The 19,809-nt window shown below is 29.5% G+C and overlaps 2 protein-coding genes across 5 annotated transcripts in view; both read left to right on the forward strand.

Annotated features, from left to right (window-relative positions):
• The window catches only part of LOC107163193 (Calcium/calmodulin-dependent protein kinase I), a 396,057-nt gene that overhangs the window by 151,844 nt on the left and 224,404 nt on the right, over nucleotides 1-19,809 (forward strand). The window lies entirely within an intron of this gene.
• On the forward strand, nucleotides 12,616-18,278 carry LOC149063045 (uncharacterized). Of its 2 annotated transcripts, none has more exons than XM_089216941.1 (9): nucleotides 12,616-13,168; nucleotides 13,297-13,389; nucleotides 14,128-16,359; nucleotides 16,420-16,530; nucleotides 16,586-16,896; nucleotides 16,959-17,091; nucleotides 17,151-17,327; nucleotides 17,565-17,669; nucleotides 17,726-18,278. In XM_089216941.1, exons 1-9 carry the CDS (start codon nucleotides 13,009-13,011, stop codon nucleotides 18,205-18,207), a joined length of 3,804 nt encoding a protein of 1,267 aa, XP_089073067.1. In that variant the 5' UTR covers nucleotides 12,616-13,008; the 3' UTR covers nucleotides 18,208-18,278. The 2 variants fall into 2 exon arrangements, with proteins under 2 accessions (XP_089073067.1, XP_089073068.1); XM_089216942.1 differs by having other exon boundaries at nucleotides 12,617-13,168; nucleotides 17,719-17,929.

Genomic DNA, 19,809 nt, shown 5'->3' on the forward strand with positions numbered 1-19,809 from the left:
CAGTAACTTTAATGAAACTTTGTAGGTACATTATATTGATACATAATATGAGCTTTTAATCTATATTATAAATTCGTTTTCAAAGTGCTTTCGAAATGAATAAATCAATATCGATTGAACAAGGTAAATTTTATGGATAAATATTTAACTAAATTTGATTGATTTTTAATTTTGTCGGGTATATTATTTTTACTTTTTTTAAAATTGAAGGATCACTCGTTTTAAATGTGCCTTACACCAGTTTTGTAACTTTACCTTAGGTACTAATAATATGTACTAAATATTTTAGGCAATTAGAAGACCAATACATAAAGTATACATATACAGATATCTGTTAAAAGTTTCATATAAACAATTTTAGAGATAGTTAGTTAAAATTGGAGGGACAACGTTTATATCTACATATTTATAAAAAGTTTTAAAAATGTATGAAATTGAACTCATTATACTGTATTTATTTGAGAATTCGGGAAAAATTTAATTTTTGTTGAATATAAATATACATTTTTCTGAAAATTGTTTACTGGTAAATTTCACATTTCTTAACTGCACAAAAAATACATTATTGAAACTTATTAAGATAAATATATGAATTGTCGATTATCTTATCTAGATAAAAAACTAAATATTATATATTTATATATCTTAGTTGAAAATTTCAGTCATCTATTGTAATTTATCTAGATATTTTTTTTACGTTATAGAAATTATTTAAATTATTTAAATTACTTTTATATTCTTATATTTATGTTTCTGGTAATATTCTCAACAATGACGATCTGACAATAACCATTTCTATTATAGTATAATATTATTATTAACTATTATAGTTAGAAGTCAATAGACGCATTTGTACTCCGAAATTTCAAATTCTGTCAGATATGTGGGCAATTAAAATAAATGAAATAATGCCAGTTTAAAAGTAAAAGTCCAAATTCCGCAGAAATTATAAATAACTAAAAATTATTATTTTATTGAAAACAAATTCCTTGGTTACGTACTGCCTGTGGATCCAACATATCATGCTGCTACGTGCGGAACATTTTTGTTTATATATATATTATTTTTTTGTGACACTTTTCCTGTATTTTATCAATTTAAATTTTACTTGGTGTAAACGGTGTATATTGCAGTTTAGTTTATAAGTTGAAAGCTTTGATTCAATGCAGAAAAAAATACATTAGATTTTCAAAATGTCCCGGTTTTTTAAACTATATCAGCAACTTTAAAAACGAAATATATTTCAAAAACCTTAAACAAATACAATATTTTGTTTACATGATAAGTCTGATCCATCTTTTTGAACCAATACAATGTTAATTTTAAAATAGTTTTTTATCCGCTTTTTTATCTAGAAGAATTTCAATTATCTTCAATCCAATAAATAGATAATTTTAATTGAATTTATTTAAATAAATTTTAACTTTTAAGTCTTTTAGCTTTATTTTAATCTAGATGAAATATTATTTGTCTGAGGTCAACGTTGCTAAAATACTATAGAAAATATGTATATTAATAGCTGAATGCTGGTCCGCTTCTGTACAAATAGCATATTATGAAGTATATGAGCAGAGAAGCGGACGACAACTTTTCAGAGGTATCCCTTGCTATTTTTACACTCGTTTAAAATTAAATAGTATTTAATAAAAACTGCTTATATTCACCATTAATGCATCAACAAATTTTAAGTGGCCATTGATTATGAAACTGATTGATTATTAAAAAAAAAAAAAAATGTTATACAATTAAACTAAAAATTAAAAATATTTTTCATTATGATATTATTTCATATTCGATCAGACACCTAAATTCAGTTAATATAGATCAACAAAGACGTGAACGCAATATAATTGTAAAAAGAGAGATCTGAAGAAATACTCAAGCCTTTTACTAAATTCTAAAAGACTTTGTGTAACGAGGTACCGATAACCGGGTATCAAAGTACCGGAGTATTTTGGTTGTCACCGGCTTGTCTATAGAATGTTCCACGTCGAGCGCAGCAGTGTATACCTAACCGTTTACTCTAAATTTTAGTCACCCCTCATAAAATATTATATTGTTGGCTTGGTAATATCTTATGATTCTGTATGTTAAGTCAACTACGTCATCGACGAGCCCCTTTTGCAAATAGTAGATCGAATGTTTTCTACACATTATTCCGACGGAGAAAAATTAAAACCATAGAAGAGGATGTAGCTGGTTTTTCATTATTATTTATTATTTTCTGTATCCACTTTAATATCTACGGAAAATCTTACATCATGTCAGTGAAAAACTGACGCCTGCAGGTTAGAATATTTGTGTGTGTACTACCTAAATAAATATATCTTATTCCAGTCAATATAAACTTAAGAAGACAATCCTTTATGTAGGATGATAAAAGATGGCATCATCCCTTATTGTATTTATGAGTTTAAGTACTTTAACCTGTGTAATATACAGGGTGATTTTTTAAGCATGCTCGCCCCATTTTTATGCTTAAATTATGCATTTTTCACAACTTTTAAGGAGTATCCTGTAGCGATACCAACTTTGGTTTTTCAAATGACAACCTATATGTTTTAAAGCAAAATGTGATTCAGATAATTTTTCTGAAAATTTTGACATATTGCATTCAAAATTCGAACGAAAACTTCCAGAGTTATTCTACTTGAAATACTAAGGAATAAGGATAAAAGTCTAATACTTAAATGCCTACGTTGTAAATGGATACGATAATTATAATTCGGTATACAATATAAAAATAAAATATTTGTTAATAATCACTACTTATTACTAAATGGCCAAATATTGCATCTAACAATTTTCAAAAGAAAAGAAAATATGAATAAAATAATATCCTTTTTATTTTATCCATGTTACCTATACCTTATAGGCAACGTTAATATTTGTATAGCATAGGTATACCTACTTATAATAAAATACCGAACAATAGTGTACAATAGCACAAATGCGAAATATGTACGTGTATCCATTTACAACGTAGGCATTTAAGTATTAGACTTTTATCCTTATTCCTTAGTATTTCAAGTAGAATAACTCTGGAAGTTTTCGTTCGAATTTTGATTGCAATATGTCAAAATTTTCAGAAAAATTATCTGAATCACATTTTGCTTTAAAACATATAGGTTGTCATTTGAAAAACCAAAGTTGGTATCGCTACAGGATACTCCTTAAAAGTTGTGGAAAATCTAAGTACTCAAAAATATCGCCTTTAACTACACTTAAATATTCCAAAAATCAAAATTTGAATATATGCATAATTTAAGCATAAGAATGGGGCGAGCATGCTTAAAAAATCACCCTGTATTATGCAGAATGCAGAAATAAATAAATAATATGTGACGGACAACATGGAATATCGGGCAACGTAAAAAAATGATTAAAATATTTTTTTATTTATTCGAATGGTTTTTTATGGTTATGCAGAGGACCTTTAATAACTGCAGCTATGTATTTGTTCAAAGATGAGCACCAACGAATTCTAATCGCTAATAACGAAACATTTAATGAAAAAATTACTCGTATATCAATAAATCATGTCCGAAATACCAAAAGCAATAAGTTTTATTTATTAAAAAATAATATATCCACCAACAACCTGCAACATATGGAATTAATAAAAAACGTACACAATATTATATCATAAACTTATAATGCACGTTTTAAACAACAAATTGGAAACATGAGCAATTTCGTTGCTAATTTCCAGAAAACTTTCTGAAAATTCGCTAAAATAAAAAAATAGAAAATCTGTAAAAAAAAAAAATGCCCTGAATAAACATATTTATTTAAGTTTTAAATGAGCCAGGACCAATAATTTATATATTAGAAAGCAATAACAATCGTTTATAAATACTTAAATTAAACATAATGTACTTACAAATTATTGAAATAAATCATTTGTTTATATTATTTGAAACTATAAAAATACTTATAGCAGCAATGAATTAACGAGTATAAATTTACGATATAATATTAATTAACTTTTTAAAGTTTTTGATGTGAACAAATGAATTTTTGTTCTTTTATAATTTTTTTAAATTTTTTATTGTGGATGGGGAGTATAAATTTAAATTCCATGATTAGTTTCTTTTATATCCATATAATGGATATCATATAAATTATATTTTCATAACGTGAAACCAACTCAATATTATTTAATATGGTAAAACACATCATTTGACGGAAACCTTGTAAGACAGAAATAATCACCTTAAAACGAAAAATAACAACATTGTCACAATTCAACCTGTCTCTCGTATAATAAGTATATAAAAGTTTCCACAAAATGGAAATTTCTTTTTAGAGGTAAAAATATCAGTCGATAATAAGCGATTCCGTTATAAGGAGGTGCAGATGATCCATTACATTTCGAATTACAATGAAATATTATACGATTTCAGTTTGATTTATCCAATTTTTTTTTGATCCATTCTCCGCACACTTTAGTTGGTACATAACCTAACTGTATATATGTATACTGAATCTTACATGGTTTTATTATCATATATTATACGAGCCCGTCACGAAATCGGTTGGTTTCGCTCAGGAATTTAATATACCTACCGAGGGGGAAATAATAGTACCGAGCACATGAGACATGAACTTCGAAAATGTTCGATCGGTTTAATGGGGGTGAAAACGCGAAGGAAGATAATAGTATAATACTATAATATATAATAGTTATCGGACATACATTTATGGATCTGTACCAATATTAAATATTGTTGAACGAAAAAACTCTTCTACATCTAACTAAAAACTATACATTTTGCACAAGTTCTCAGTGGGGGGAGAGGACGTCCAACCGAACAATATGGCTGCAGGTGCCGAGTCTGCAATGATGTATGATGGGACTCGAAAACCAAATAATCGATGCAATGGGATATTGTATACGGGGTACTCTATTTCATGCAAAAAACTAGTTATTTTAGAAAACTCTAACATTTTTGAGTGATTTGAAGTCAGCGCAAAGCTATATTTTTGGAAAAAAAATATTTGCTATTTTTTATCGTTCTTTTTACTTTTGTTGGATAAAAACATATTTTAAATTACATATCCCAAAGTGAAATATTCTTCGGAGTATTAAAATCTAATTTCAGTCAATCAGTTTCTTGGTTATAAGTACTTAAAGTTTAGAGTAGTGGATTAGCAGTTGAGGGGTATCTGCACCTGTATCATTCCATTCCGCTCATCTATATTTTAAGTACTTATAACTCATGAACTACTCATCCCGGAATTTTATTCTTATACATCCAAGCAAATCAACTAAATATTCTTCCAGCCTTGAACTAAGAAATTAAAAACGCATACTGTTCCTAAAAAAAATTTAAAAATATTAATAACGGATACGTTAGGTTATAAAATATCAATTATTTAAAACAAATTTGTTTTTAAAGACTTAAAATTGTAAATAATGTCAATAATATTTATATTCAATATTTATATATACTTCAATATAATTGTGAGCTTAGGTATGTCGTTCAATGTATCACCCGGTATGAGCATTGCACAATAAATTGAATAATATCGACTGTGGCTTGAGTTTGAAATTGAAAACAATGATAGCAATATTTTATGAATCTTAAAAACACGATATAATATTCTACATTTATATGGTAAAAATATATTTTTCAAAATGTTTACAATGATGCGCTCTCTATTACAGGTAGGTAATCAATATAATATATGAATATTTCGTCTATTCGGATGATATTTTGCCCCACAATTTTTAGCATTTTTGCACCGCATCAAACATTGGAAAACGCTAGTGTAATTGTTGTCACATCACTTACTCGGCTATTGGTAAACTTCTATTACCATAATATAACATTGTGTCTACGACGGTTCACTGACAAAACCTATATATATATATAAGAGTAGGTATCCATCGCAATCACGGTTAAGTGGTAGGTACGTGTGGTACATAACCGTTGTCGCAATTTTCCTTTTATTCCATCAGTCCACAATAACAGCTAAAATGTAATATTATTAATATCCAATCTCACAACATCTAAATATATTCAACCAATCGTCAGCTGGACACGCGATGGTTCTTGTTAAGAAACGTTTCTGAGCTTGCCTCATTTGGCAGTATACACGTGAGGTCGAATGTCTTCCGTGATTGCATTTTACGTATATGAACATAATTTAATAAATTGAATCCTGCTATAGGTACATAACACAGTAATCAGTGAAGTATTTAAAGGTGGTGGTGGTGGTGTGGGGAGGGTATGGATCCCTCCTTGACCCTTTTTTCAAGCAAATTATTGTCAGCGTTCAAATGTTTTGACGAATAATGTCAAATACAGTAATTAACAATAAAATATTCAATATATATTGCGATTAAATCAACAAGGGACACCATGAGTGTATAAATATTAAGTATATTACAATAATATTGTGCATGATTATTTTATGTACTATAATATTACAATGCTTGTTTAGTCTATTAATTAGCCTAACGATCTCAGACTAAACGATGGGTTGGCCTTATTGGTAAATTATGTCGCCGGAACATTTGAAAAATAATTATGCCAGATAAATACTCATTGCCGAATAAATTAAGTCTAAAAAATATAAATTCGGATCTTGTGTTAATGACTATATATCATGGACACAATAATATGAATAAAAAACATAATATCATAGAAAAATTAATAATAGTGTTTAAACGCCCTTCGCAAATATGTTGTTTAGTAGCATAGAATTTAAATTAAAACTGTAAGTTAACTAAATATGTAAATTTTTATACTTAAAGGCCAATTTAACCAGTTGTAATTTTTTTTGAAAAACATATTTTTTGCCTCTTGGGTTGTATAATATAATTTTGGAAACATATTTTATTAACGTTATATCTTATATGAAGTCATCATAGTGTTACATACTTATTCAATAAACTCGTATTCATGTTTAACATTTTTCCTCATCAGCCCACCCAACCCATAGACTTTCATAGTCATCCAAAGTCATTGACAGTAAAATACAGAGTACTATTTCTTGTAACTAAAAATAAAAATTCAATTTCACATATCCCTAGGGATTGACAAGCGTCACCCTCTTATATTCCCTAATCGACACCCTTGGATTTACCTAAAATTATTGCACCACGACGATATTATTAAGCTCGGTGCGTGTCGGTAAGGACCGCATACGACTAAAACATTGTATAATTTATCGATGGAACGTACTATCATCGTCATATTAATAAAACAATACGTTATAATATTAAAATGATACAATCGTACCACCGACTTTCAATCGGCCTCCATCAATGATTCCTAGTCGACTGTAGCTGTAGCGCGCTGCACGAAAACCCCACACGAATTTCTTTTTTCCCGATGAAAAGACATAATAATAGGGGTAGTAAAACATAATGTAAATACGTATAAAATAAAATAATAGACAATATTCGCAGGTGGTGCATTACTTTTTAGCGATATTAGCCCCAAACACGAATATTTTCCACCACCCCAAAAATAGTAATTTTTATAATATTTATGAGACAACTAAAGTGGTATATTATTTAGGTACATTATAATAATATATTGTTCAAATAAAAGAAAAAAAAACCTCGTTCTTTCAAATAGTTATATGTAGAACGTTGATTTTCTTAAATGTTAACAATTTATTTTTTAAGTATTTGTTCAGAGGTAATTGTACGATATTCGCTCATTAAAGTTATTTCCTGAGATAAAATTAACCACCAGCCACTGAATTTTCCCCTCTATGGTGTGAAATATAAAATTATACAGTGTTGATGATTGGACCAGCTGTTGTTTCGGTTGTAGTCCATTTGCACCAAAATTGACCAGAAATATATACAACATATTTAATTTGCATCTTTTTTTTTTTTTAATGTGTTTGTAATTTGCATCAAAATAAGGATAATATGTAGTTCACGCCAAAATTTAAATCCACTATTTCTTCTTTCGATATTATCTCGATAATACCAAGTTATGAATTTCTATATATTAATATAAATTTAGATTAGTTTTTATTTGTAAAATAGCTAAGCTTAAACTCATATTGTTGTAAGTAAGTTCATATAAAATCGTATAATTACGGATATAAAAAAAAGTTAGCCAATTAATAAAAAATATATGTAAAATTAGTCATATTATTAGAAATATAAGAAAATTATCATTGTCATTCGTGTCCGCATCTAGTCTTGACGTCAACTGAGATATCGAGGAATAATCAAATATTTCAAAATCAAATATTCTATAATTGAACAAGTAAATCATCATTTTAGTTCAAATTACAAATTCTATTTTCGACTACCTGAGGATAGTGCTAATTACATACCCTTATTTGGTGTAAATTACAAATTCTTGTTATTTCTTGTTAGTAATAATTATTGTTTTTTTACGAAAATATTGTGTTACATATTTTAAATATAAATAAAAATAGTGGTTTTTTGATTTTTGTTCATCTAGTTTTTTTTGTGAATACAAACACATATTTGTAAGTTATTCATAGGTAAAATGCAAACAAATAACTATAATTATTAATAACATAAATCTAAAATTTAAATATTGTTAATAGTGTAAATCTAAGCCAAAATTTGGTCCTCATTGAAAACTTAAAAAAAAATGTTTAAAAGGAGGTAACACTATGATTAGGCTTTGGGTTTTTCACCACTCATATTTGATCACATAATATATTATACCACCTACACAACATCAGAAATATTTTCTTGTCCAGATTTCTTCTATTAGTGTCCGTTAGATAGGTAGTTATGCAGTATACACCTATAGTATATGATATAATACAGTTGTTACTTTGATTTAATTTGTTTAATGACATAAAAACAAATAAATGATTTATGACCACCTCGTCCAGTTCCCGAAAAAAATGTATTTAATAATACAATATAAGAAACATAGTGGTATAATGATATTATTTTCTCAAATAACCATTCCAAACTGATGCGTTTTGACTTAAACTAGTGTTAGTTGAAAAATCGTTTGATTGATTCCTAATATTTTAAGTCACGTAAACTGATATTGCAATAAAAATATTATTATGTTACTATGTTAGGTATATTTTATCAAATTTTATTTTCAAGAAGATTAACCGAATAAAAAGAAACCAGAATAAACGTGGGTACCCGGATAATATCCTCATTGTGTAGGTAATGCGAAATACCAATGTATACCTCACCTAACCTAACCTGACCTCATGTACCTAACATAACCTATACACTTGTACACAACACGTCTTAGTTTAGACGATAAGCTGAAAATCGCATTTCGCCGAGTTGTCGAGGATTACATTATTATTATCATCGTCTCATTTACGACGCACGTGGATTTTGTTAGGCATGTACAATGAACAGTATATTGCTGAATAAAATATAGTAAATCCTATACAAGTACGGAGATGACTCATCGTTGGTCGACGAGATTTTACGAAAATTTAAAATATTTTCAATTCGCTTGCGGCGCAGTGATTGAGGCGGCGGTGAGCAAATTATTTTTTACGACGTAGGCCGTATTATAATATTATATTGAGATATATTAATGTACGCTATTATAATATATAGAAGAATAAAATATAGAGTGATTTTGCACCTACGTCCATCACCATCCATGATCTAAACCTGCATTCTGCGATACCAGAATATTGAATATTGTTATGATAATCTATTGAATACAACAGGCAGCTAATTATAGTAGACAAACACTAAAAGTATAAAGCAAGATTTTATATTTTATGAAGATTGTAATCATTTCATTTTTAGTATGATTATATACATCTACTTACCTATTTTCTTTGTTTTTTTCTTAGGTATATAAAAAAAGTATTCGTGTAATAATACAGATTGTCGAGGTATACACGTTTTATTGATATAAACTCTATGTTTTTAAAAATCTTTATTTTTTAGTCGTGGTATCAAAAATTAGGTGGGAATAAAGATGGTATTACTTCTTGTCAATTATCAAAAAATCATAAAATTAATACACATAAACATAATGCATAATACACACACATATATGTATAAATATTTATAAACACATGATACATGGTGCCACCGTGATAGCTAAAGTCTACGCAATTTAAATAGTCTATGATTAATTAATGAACATAGATCCAGCTTTGTCCAATCCGATTTTCTGCGAGTTTTCTAGCGCGATCTACGTCCTCATTGACGCACACAGAATAAGTCCTTTTTGCTGACATATATAACTCTCTGTAGGATTCTTCAGCCACTTGCAGAACCGTAAGTTATTATGAACAACGTCTAGGCAACATTATTGTAAGGTATAATATTTTCTCATTGTATGTTAACATTTTATGAATCATAGAGTTTGTAATTTTTTTTGTAAACTATGTAGACTTAGAACCAGCTACCTAGTTATAAGTAGGTATGAGACAATAAAAATGAAAAAAAAACTCGGTTATTAGTTATATTATAACAAACAAACAAATATGAACATTTTAAATTTGGATTATTACTGTGACCTGCTTAATATTATTACCTACATGAATAGCCACTTGTGAACTACTTAGTTTCAATTTAAGACACCAAAAATAGTATATATCTTATGCCTACACATCTGGAATTTTATTGAAATAGTTTGGAACTAGATAGTTAACGATAGACTTCCTAAATTGACTTTTTGGTATATACTTGCAAGGAATATTATCTCTAGCTCTCTTACCTGGGTAAAGCCAAAATGGTTACTTTTTACTAAGTTTATATATTATGAATAATATTGGAGATTTTTTGTACAATAGTTAGCTAATTAGTTATTATACAAAATATAATATTTTATAATTAATTACCTATGCCTCGGGTAATCCACCTGTCGTTTAGGAAAAAAAATCTTTGTTATAATAACTTAATAAATACCTACCTTTTGTATTATAGCAATCCACCCTTTGCAGTAGGGCGACCTTTGTGCATGTCATATAGGTAAAAATTATTTTATAATAGAGAATAAAATCGCCATGGCCGATGGAATGAAAAAATGTGATAATACAAGTTCCTCTATCACACATAGTGGAAAAAATAGTAATGAATGCTTTGCAGTTTTCAACCTAATTATAATAATTTGATGATATCGTATTATATGATGTAATCCCAATTATTTTTTCTGTAATTAAAATCGTTGTATCTGTCTTTATTTGAACGTTATCTTTTCCGGATTTTGTACAAAGCTAGGAATGTCGTATACAATTTTATGTCTGGCAAAGATTTATTATTTTTATTTCACACCAGAAATACACTTTGATTTGTGTTGCTTATTATCCACACGCATAAAACGAAAAACTTCAGAGCATAAAAATAAAAATATTTTATATTTATCTATATAATAATATTATATGAGTATTAGGTATGTGTACGTGATAAACAATATAATCATATTTTTATTATTGCTAAAGACTGACGGACGAATATTATGAAATAAATGTTAAAAACAAATATTAAACATCGAGGAAGTTTTTACGACCAGTTGATATTTTTTTAGGGCTTAAGTTCCGAAACTTGTGAGTAATAACGGTCTATAGAGTAGTCGCCTATACATATATAACGACAGCCTGTAGGCAAAACTCACTTCTGACCACTCTCTTGTTAGACACTTTAACTTAAATAATTTAACCTACTCCCTTATGCAAAAAGATTCATTTCCAGACGGCCGACGGACAGGATATCTTTCACTGTACATTATTTATACCATACTTTGATACCGACGGATGCGCATTACACAGATGCCTATAAATGATGTTCGAACAGCGTACCAGCAAATCTCCTGGCATTAAATAGACACGTTAAGTATACTCCGGGATTTCATAGAGGACTTAGAGGATGTCCCGAGTGCGAGTCTTATCGATTAATATTATTATTTTATTGAAAAGTCCTAGTGTATATGTCTTCGGCCTACTTCAAAAACTTTTAAGAGACAGATCGATGTCAAATATGTTATATACTTATGTAATTTTAACAAAAACAATGGTGGTACAAATAGATTAAAACAATGATAAAAATAAGTAAGTACACTTACCCGAATTTAAAATGGATGAGAGTATAATCCAAAACTCATAGTCCGCTTACTCGTGGTATAATAGGGTTATTTAAATAAAAAAGAAAACATTCTGTAGAAAAAAAAAAATGATGTTTTTTGACAGTAGTATGTTTTGGGGCATTCTGGAGCTCCTCCCCCTTAAATTTTACATGTAAAAGCATAGGCTCCTCTGTATAGGCAATTCGTAGTACATGCTCCTCCCAAGCTCCTCCGAAACCGACAATAATTAAGCAATATAGGCAACCCGCAACATACATAAATTCATCACACGCCGCCAGATCCTACACGTGACCAACACATATTTTTCCCCTTCCCACATTACTTCCCCTTTTATTTCCCCTTATGAAATTTTTTTTAAATATAATATTCTGGTATACTATTATATTGATCCTTTGTGGTATTTTACGTATGAAAATATACACGATACCATATAGGAGACATTAGTCCACAATGACACCACCGCCACCACCGCCGCCACCACCATTGTTCGTTCATGCCACACACACACACAAATTCGCACATAGTTACAAGTACACACATTCCATTCTATCCATACCACCCTTTCTCACGCCTTTACCTCATTAACCGTCTACACACCTATAGAGACATATCTGAGTATTGTCGATGATTACAAGACAAAAAGTAGTGCATTAAGTAAAACGAAGCCAGTCCGTGTATTACCGTCTATGTGTATTGTTGTGTTTTGTCGTCTGAGTTCTAAAGTGTTTTTAAGTGTATTCAAATATTTTACAAATATTATAAAAATTTAATTATTTATTTTTCTTAAGCAAGCGCCGTAGTTCATTTTTCCACCACTAGTTTGATATTAGCTCATGCGTCAATAATTCGCTTAGATAAAACTATTTCACACTGTTATTTAAAGTACAAGATATTTGTCTATAATTCATTACATATCTATTCGTTGAAGAGTCAAGTCGTGTATAGTATTCTTCATTCCTAATCATACCTAATCATGTTCTCGTGTAGTGTATGTGATAAAACATTTACATTGATTAAAAATCTACACAGACATACCAAGTTGCATGATGTACCTAATAAAATTTCGTGCAGTATATGCTCAGAAATATTCACACGGAGAGATAACCTCATCAGACATAGGAAAGAAAAACATCGTAAGTATTTAACAATTTAATATATTTGTAAACAAGACGACTAAGTGTATCTTAGTAAAACTTAGTTTCATTACACTATCTAAATATAATATTATTTTAAATTATTTAACTATTAATATCATTTCTAGGCTCAAGCATTGTAATTCAACAAGAACCAACCATAACCAAGCGAGAAATTCAAGATTTCTTTAAACCAGCTGAACATATTTACGATTATAATGGTAAATATATCATTCATATGTTTATTCACCTCCTATGATATAACAATAATATAAATATATATATATATAATAAAATAATATTATGAACATCTCTCATATATACATATTTACCTACTAGTACTATTATTTCATAGTGTACAATAGTACGTATATATCTAAAATAATCTGATAATATTTCAAATAAACATATTTAAAGTTATAATTAGTTATTACTATTATTACGAACGCCAGCATGTGTAGGTATTACTGCTATAACCGAGAGCTCTATATCATTTTTGTTTTTGCTTTTACATATATAATTTATTTTTTATTTTTTATTTTTTATTTGAATTAAGCCTCGGTAACTATGGCCATTGGCAACAATGGGTTTAACTCTAAAATATTTACATGGTATAAGTTACATATTATATACTATTTATAAGGTTGGACTTAGTAATAAAGGTTATTATTTGTCGTATATTGTCTGGGTGAAGGGCATCTGACAGGATGTTTGAGATGCCTGCATAATATATTTATATTACATATAGCTTCACAACTATCTCCTTTTATTAATATATATTTTTAAAAATCGTATTTTCTATAATATGTTAAACATATCACTAAAATTTTTTAAATTCCTAATGTTTCTTTATAAAATTTTACTGAAAAAAAAAAATTTATTTATAACCATTTTATCTTTACACACATATTTTCTATAATGTTTATCAATACAATAGTAAATTATTTATTTTATTTCAGTTCCTTCGGCTTCAAATCGCAATGATCTTAAGCGTGTACATGAGGAAAATTCGAACGAAGCAGTAAATGCTAAAAAAACACGCATGACTATCGTTAAAACCCCCGGTTTTGTTAAGACTGGTTCATCGCTCTCTAATAAAATCATTTGGTATTATAAGAAAAATACAGATAATTTGAACAACTTCAGCGCATTTTTAGTATCATCGAAAAAAGACTTAATTCAATTACTTAAATCATCGTCGACAAAACATCCAATTAAATTCAACCTGAAACTGGAAGCAACGTACAGCCGGCCAAACGTAGAGAATTCAGCTGAGAACCGTGCGTTTAAAACTTCAGCTAAAGAAATGTTTATGAATACGGATATTGAGTCAATAGTAGAACAAGCGTTCGCAAAATTATTGACCGAAGAAGATGTTTATACATCTAAAGGAAGTGGATTTACTTTGGAAGCCATAGACGGCTTGTTATTAGGTGTATATAAATATACACCTATGGGTGGCTCATCGTTCATTCCGTTACCAAATTACATTAAGAATAAAAAAGCTGTTATCAATCCACAAAACTCAGACCAACAGTGCTTCAAGTGGGCAATCTTATCAAGATACGTTTCGGGTAAGGCCAAAAATCAAGTGGCTGAAAATTATACATCGCTCGAGGACAAATATAATTTCGATGGTTTAACATTCCCGACACCCATCACAGAAATAAAAAAATTTGAGAAAAATAACATGAACACGTCTGTCAATGTATTTGGATTAAAAAAAGAAAAGAATAAAAAACATATTATTTTCCCACTTAAAGTTGCGGATGAAGAAAAAAAAGATCATTTCGATCTACTATTAATTACCAACGGTGATAAAAGCCACTACACATATATATCAAATTTCTCACGACTAATACGCTCACAGAAAACTGCTCATCATGATAGTATCATTTTTTGCAAACGGTGCTTCACATCATTTGACACTCGACCCCGGAAAAATACGCTATGCGGACAAGCAGCACTTGATCAGCATAAATTGATATGCGGATCGCATAAACCTATCCTGCCTCAGATGCCTGAGCCCGGTTCAATGTTGGAGTTTAGTGCATGGAACAAAACACAACGCCACCCCATAGTTATATATGCTGACTTCGAGGCGCTTCTAGTTAAATGTAACGAGAAAAAAGGAAAAAATACAACTGTAATTCAAAATCACGAGCCTATGAGTTATGGTTTTTTCATAAAGGCAGATGATCACATACCGAAAGAACTGCTTGAAGAATTTGAAATACCAACATCGCCAGTTATATACCGCGGAAGTAATCAAAATAAAGAGGTAGCAAAACATTTTGTACAAAGTATTGTGGAAATAGCAGAAAAAATATACAAACTGCTCAAAACCAACACACCAATTATAATGACACCGGAACAGCGATGCATACATGAATTATGTAAAGCATGTAATTTATGTAAAAAGGAATTTTCCAAAGAAAACCATAAAGTAGCTGATCATTGCCATCTATCGGGAAAATTTAGACAAAGTTTATGTAATTCATGTAATCTCAAGCTTCAACAACCAAATTTTGTACCGGTTTTCTTTCACAATTTAACCAACTATGATGCACACTTTTTGGTAACTGAGCTTGGATATGATACAAACACAATTTCTGTAATACCAAACAGCGAGGAGAAATTTATTTCGTTTTCGAAATATATCAACAACTCCTTCACAATCCGCTTTATAGATACATTTAGATTTATGTCCTCCAGTTTATCAAATTTAGCCAACAATTTAATAACACCAGACTTGGAGAAGTTCAGAGAGACGAGAAAACATTTTCCAATCGAAGACATGCCACTCGTTACTCGTAAAGGTGTTTACCCTTATGAGTATACGGATGGCTGGAGCAAACTGAAGGAAACACATCTGCCGAAGAAAACAGATTTTTACAGTACATTAACAGAAGAACACATTAAGGATGAGGAATATAAATTTGCAAAGACTGTTTGGAACCATTTCAACTGTCATACGCTTGGAGAGTATTCAGATCTGTATCTTAAAATCGACATCATGCTGTTAGCTGATGTGTTCGAGAACTTCCGAGACCTTTGTTTGACAACTTATAGCCTGGACCCGGCGTTCTACTATACTTGTCCAGGCTTTTCTTTTGATGCGATGTTGAAACATACTTCAATGAAGCTCGAACTACTTCATGACTATGATATGTTGCTGATGATCGAAAAAGGTAATGATATAATATTTTATAATATAATGTTATTATTTAATAATATATGATTTATTTTAGGTATACGTGGTGGTCTCACGCAAGCAAGTATGAGATACGCCAAAGCGAACCACAAAAAGACTCCAGATTATGACCAGGCAAATCCAAAATCATGGTTGATATACCAAGACTGTAAGTTTTTTGTAATTTTAATTTATTCAGTTAAATATATTTTTCTTAATTTAAGGCAATAACTTATATGGATGGGCCATGTCACAATACATGCCATACGGTGGGTTCAAATGGGTTGAACCAACACTCGACAAACTGAACAATTTGACTGATACTTCACCCATAGGAAGGATATACGAGGTGGATATATCCTATCCGCGAGAATTACATGATAAACACAACGACTTGCCTTTTCTACCACAGAACGGTATACCTACTGGTTCAAAAGTGAAAAAACTAATGGCAACATTAGAGTCCAAGAAAAATTATATTGTTCACTACCGTAATCTACAGCAAGCTATTAAAAACGGCCTTAAAGTAGATAAAGTAAGCGTTTATTTTACAACAATTCTGCGATGAAGATATTTTTAACATTATAATATTTAAAGGTACATAGAGTCATTGAGTTTAATCAGTCGGAATGGTTGGCTGATTACATCAACCTGAACACTGAGTTACGCAAGAAGGCCACAAATGATTTCGAGAAAGATTTTTTTAAATTAATGAACAATGCAGTATTTGGTATGTTATTATAAATGATCATTTTTCATTTTTCATAACATTTTCTTATGATTTTCCAGGCAAGACGATGGAAAATGTACGCCAACGTATAAAAATTAAGTTAGTATCCAGTGAAAAGTGTTTGCAGAAACTTATAAATAAGTCAACGTTTAAGCACTGTACAACTTATAACGAGAATCTAGCAGCTGTATCGCTAGAGAATAAGGAAATTAAATTTGATAAGCCAATATATATAGGTAACTATTACACACACACACACACACACACACACACACACACACACACACACACACACACACACACACACACACACACACACACACACACACACACACACACACACACACACACACACACACACACACACACACACACACACACACACACACACACACACACACACACACACACACCACAAATATTATATTTTAATGTTATTAATTCCAAATTAATTGATTATTTGTTTATTATAGGTTTTGCGGTACTTGAAATAAGTAAAACTCTTATGTATGAGTATCATTACGATGTCATGCAAAAACATTATGGTAAAAAAATAGAACTCATGTATACAGATACAGGTAAATATTTTAAAACCAACTTTATTTTCTTATACTGACTAACATTAAGTTTTTAGATTCACTGGTGTACCATATTATTACGGACGACTTTTACCAGGACTTGGCAAATAACGTCAATTTGCTAGAACGGATGGACACAGCAAATCTCCCGAAAGACCATCCGTGTTACATTGCCGAGAGGAAAAAGATCCCAGGTTTGTTTTCCGACGAGACGGATGGACTCGTTATGACAGAGTTTTGTGCGTTACGGGCAAAATCATACGCATATATTCTACAAGGCAAGGAGAAGATCAAAGCCAAGGGAATCCGTGGGCACGTGGTCAAGAATTACATGACATTCGATGACCATAAGAAGTGCCTGTTTGATGACAGTGATTTAGACGTTTACCATCAAAATGTCTCCATACGTTCATTCAAACACCAGCTCAAGACCATTAAATCCAACAAATTAACTTATAATAACTATGATGATAAGAGGATTATACTCGAAGACAATATACATACCTACGCTCATGGGCATTATAAATTTGTTTGTTAATTGTATTCATAAAAAATATGTATATATGCAGTTTATTTTATAGTAATAAAAGTCTTATATCTTATTTCAAATCTTGTTATTATTTATATTTCCTTTATACATTCATTTGTTTACATTTGAATCAACTTACATTGCAAAGATACATAATAGGGTAGAAATTTGAGAGTATGTCACAATGATATTTAATATACATATCATTAAATGTATACGTGTTTGATAAAATAATTAATAATAAAAATGAAACATGCCGAGTTTTTTTTTTCTTAGTACTAGTCGTTAATATAATTACTAATAATCACATACATATTTTATTAAATTCCATAATATAAATAGACATATTATATAAAAAATATATCATAATTTTGATAAAAGCAATAATAATTGACATACCTAGACAATGTTATCAAATTTGAATAAGTATGTTTTAAATTCATTGAAAACATCCTTATATAATACCCATATTGCTATTAAAAACATGCTCAAATAATTGTATTTTAGTAAATATATCGTAAATAACCTGATAATATTACAAGTATTTTTAAAAAACATACTTAAAGTACTCGAAAAGGTTAGTATTTTGAATTAGTATTAAAAATAATATGATACAATATATTAGATCTATTGAAAAAATATCAACATAATAGCCATATTGTTATTAAAATAATTATATTATCTTAAATAATCTGTTTTTATCACAAATATTTTAAATAGGTAAGCCTAATTAAAGTACTCGAAAACACAAGTATTTTGAGTACCTATGGTAAAATATTTAAGGAATATTTTTAATATTTTTTACTTTAACCATGGCATTTATTTGATCGACATGCAATTAGTTAAAGGAAATGTCTACCATAGTGTTCTAAGTGTTCAGGTGCAAGCTATTAGTATTTCGATTTAAATATATAGTGGCTATTAAGAGTCTGCGACATCCTGGCGACACGGATGATTATTAGGCAGGTTGTATCTAATAGGAATTTATTTGATTGACGCATTGTTAGTTAATTAATATCGATACAGCGTAAAAATGATAATATTTATACCTAATTGCATATATTGTCTCCTAATGACAATACAGTGGCAGCCATTCGTACTTATAAATGTTTATTATGCAAAGAACTACATTTAGGTCAGACTGAGAAAATAAAATTTAAAAAATGAAAGTCCATGATTCATCATGACTACATCATCACACGGCGAAGATAAAGTTTTTACGTCTATATATTCTCCTCCAAAACTACACTATGTTAGTGTAGGTTAGAATAGGTTAGACTGAGAAAAAAAAAATGTGATTAAAAAAAAAAATGTGATTAAAAAAAAAATGTGATTAAAAAAAAAATGTGATTAAAAAAAAATGAAAGTCCATGATTCATCATGACTACATCATCACACGGTGAAGATGAAGCAATCTTTCATTTTTTTTTAATCACATTTTTTTTTAATCACATTTTTTTTTTAATCACATTTTTTTTTTTAATCACATTTTTTTTTTCTCAGTCTAACCTATTCTAACCTACACTAACATAGTGTAGTTTTGGAGGAGAATATATAGACGTAAAAACTTTATCTTCGCCGTGTGATGATGTAGTCATGATGAATCATGGA

The sequence above is a fragment of the Diuraphis noxia genome, unplaced genomic scaffold, assembly GCF_037042655.1.
Source record: "Diuraphis noxia isolate RWA-SAM2 unplaced genomic scaffold, SU_Dnox_SAM2 contig0001, whole genome shotgun sequence".
In the NCBI taxonomy this organism is placed as follows: Eukaryota; Metazoa; Arthropoda; class Insecta; order Hemiptera; family Aphididae; genus Diuraphis; species Diuraphis noxia.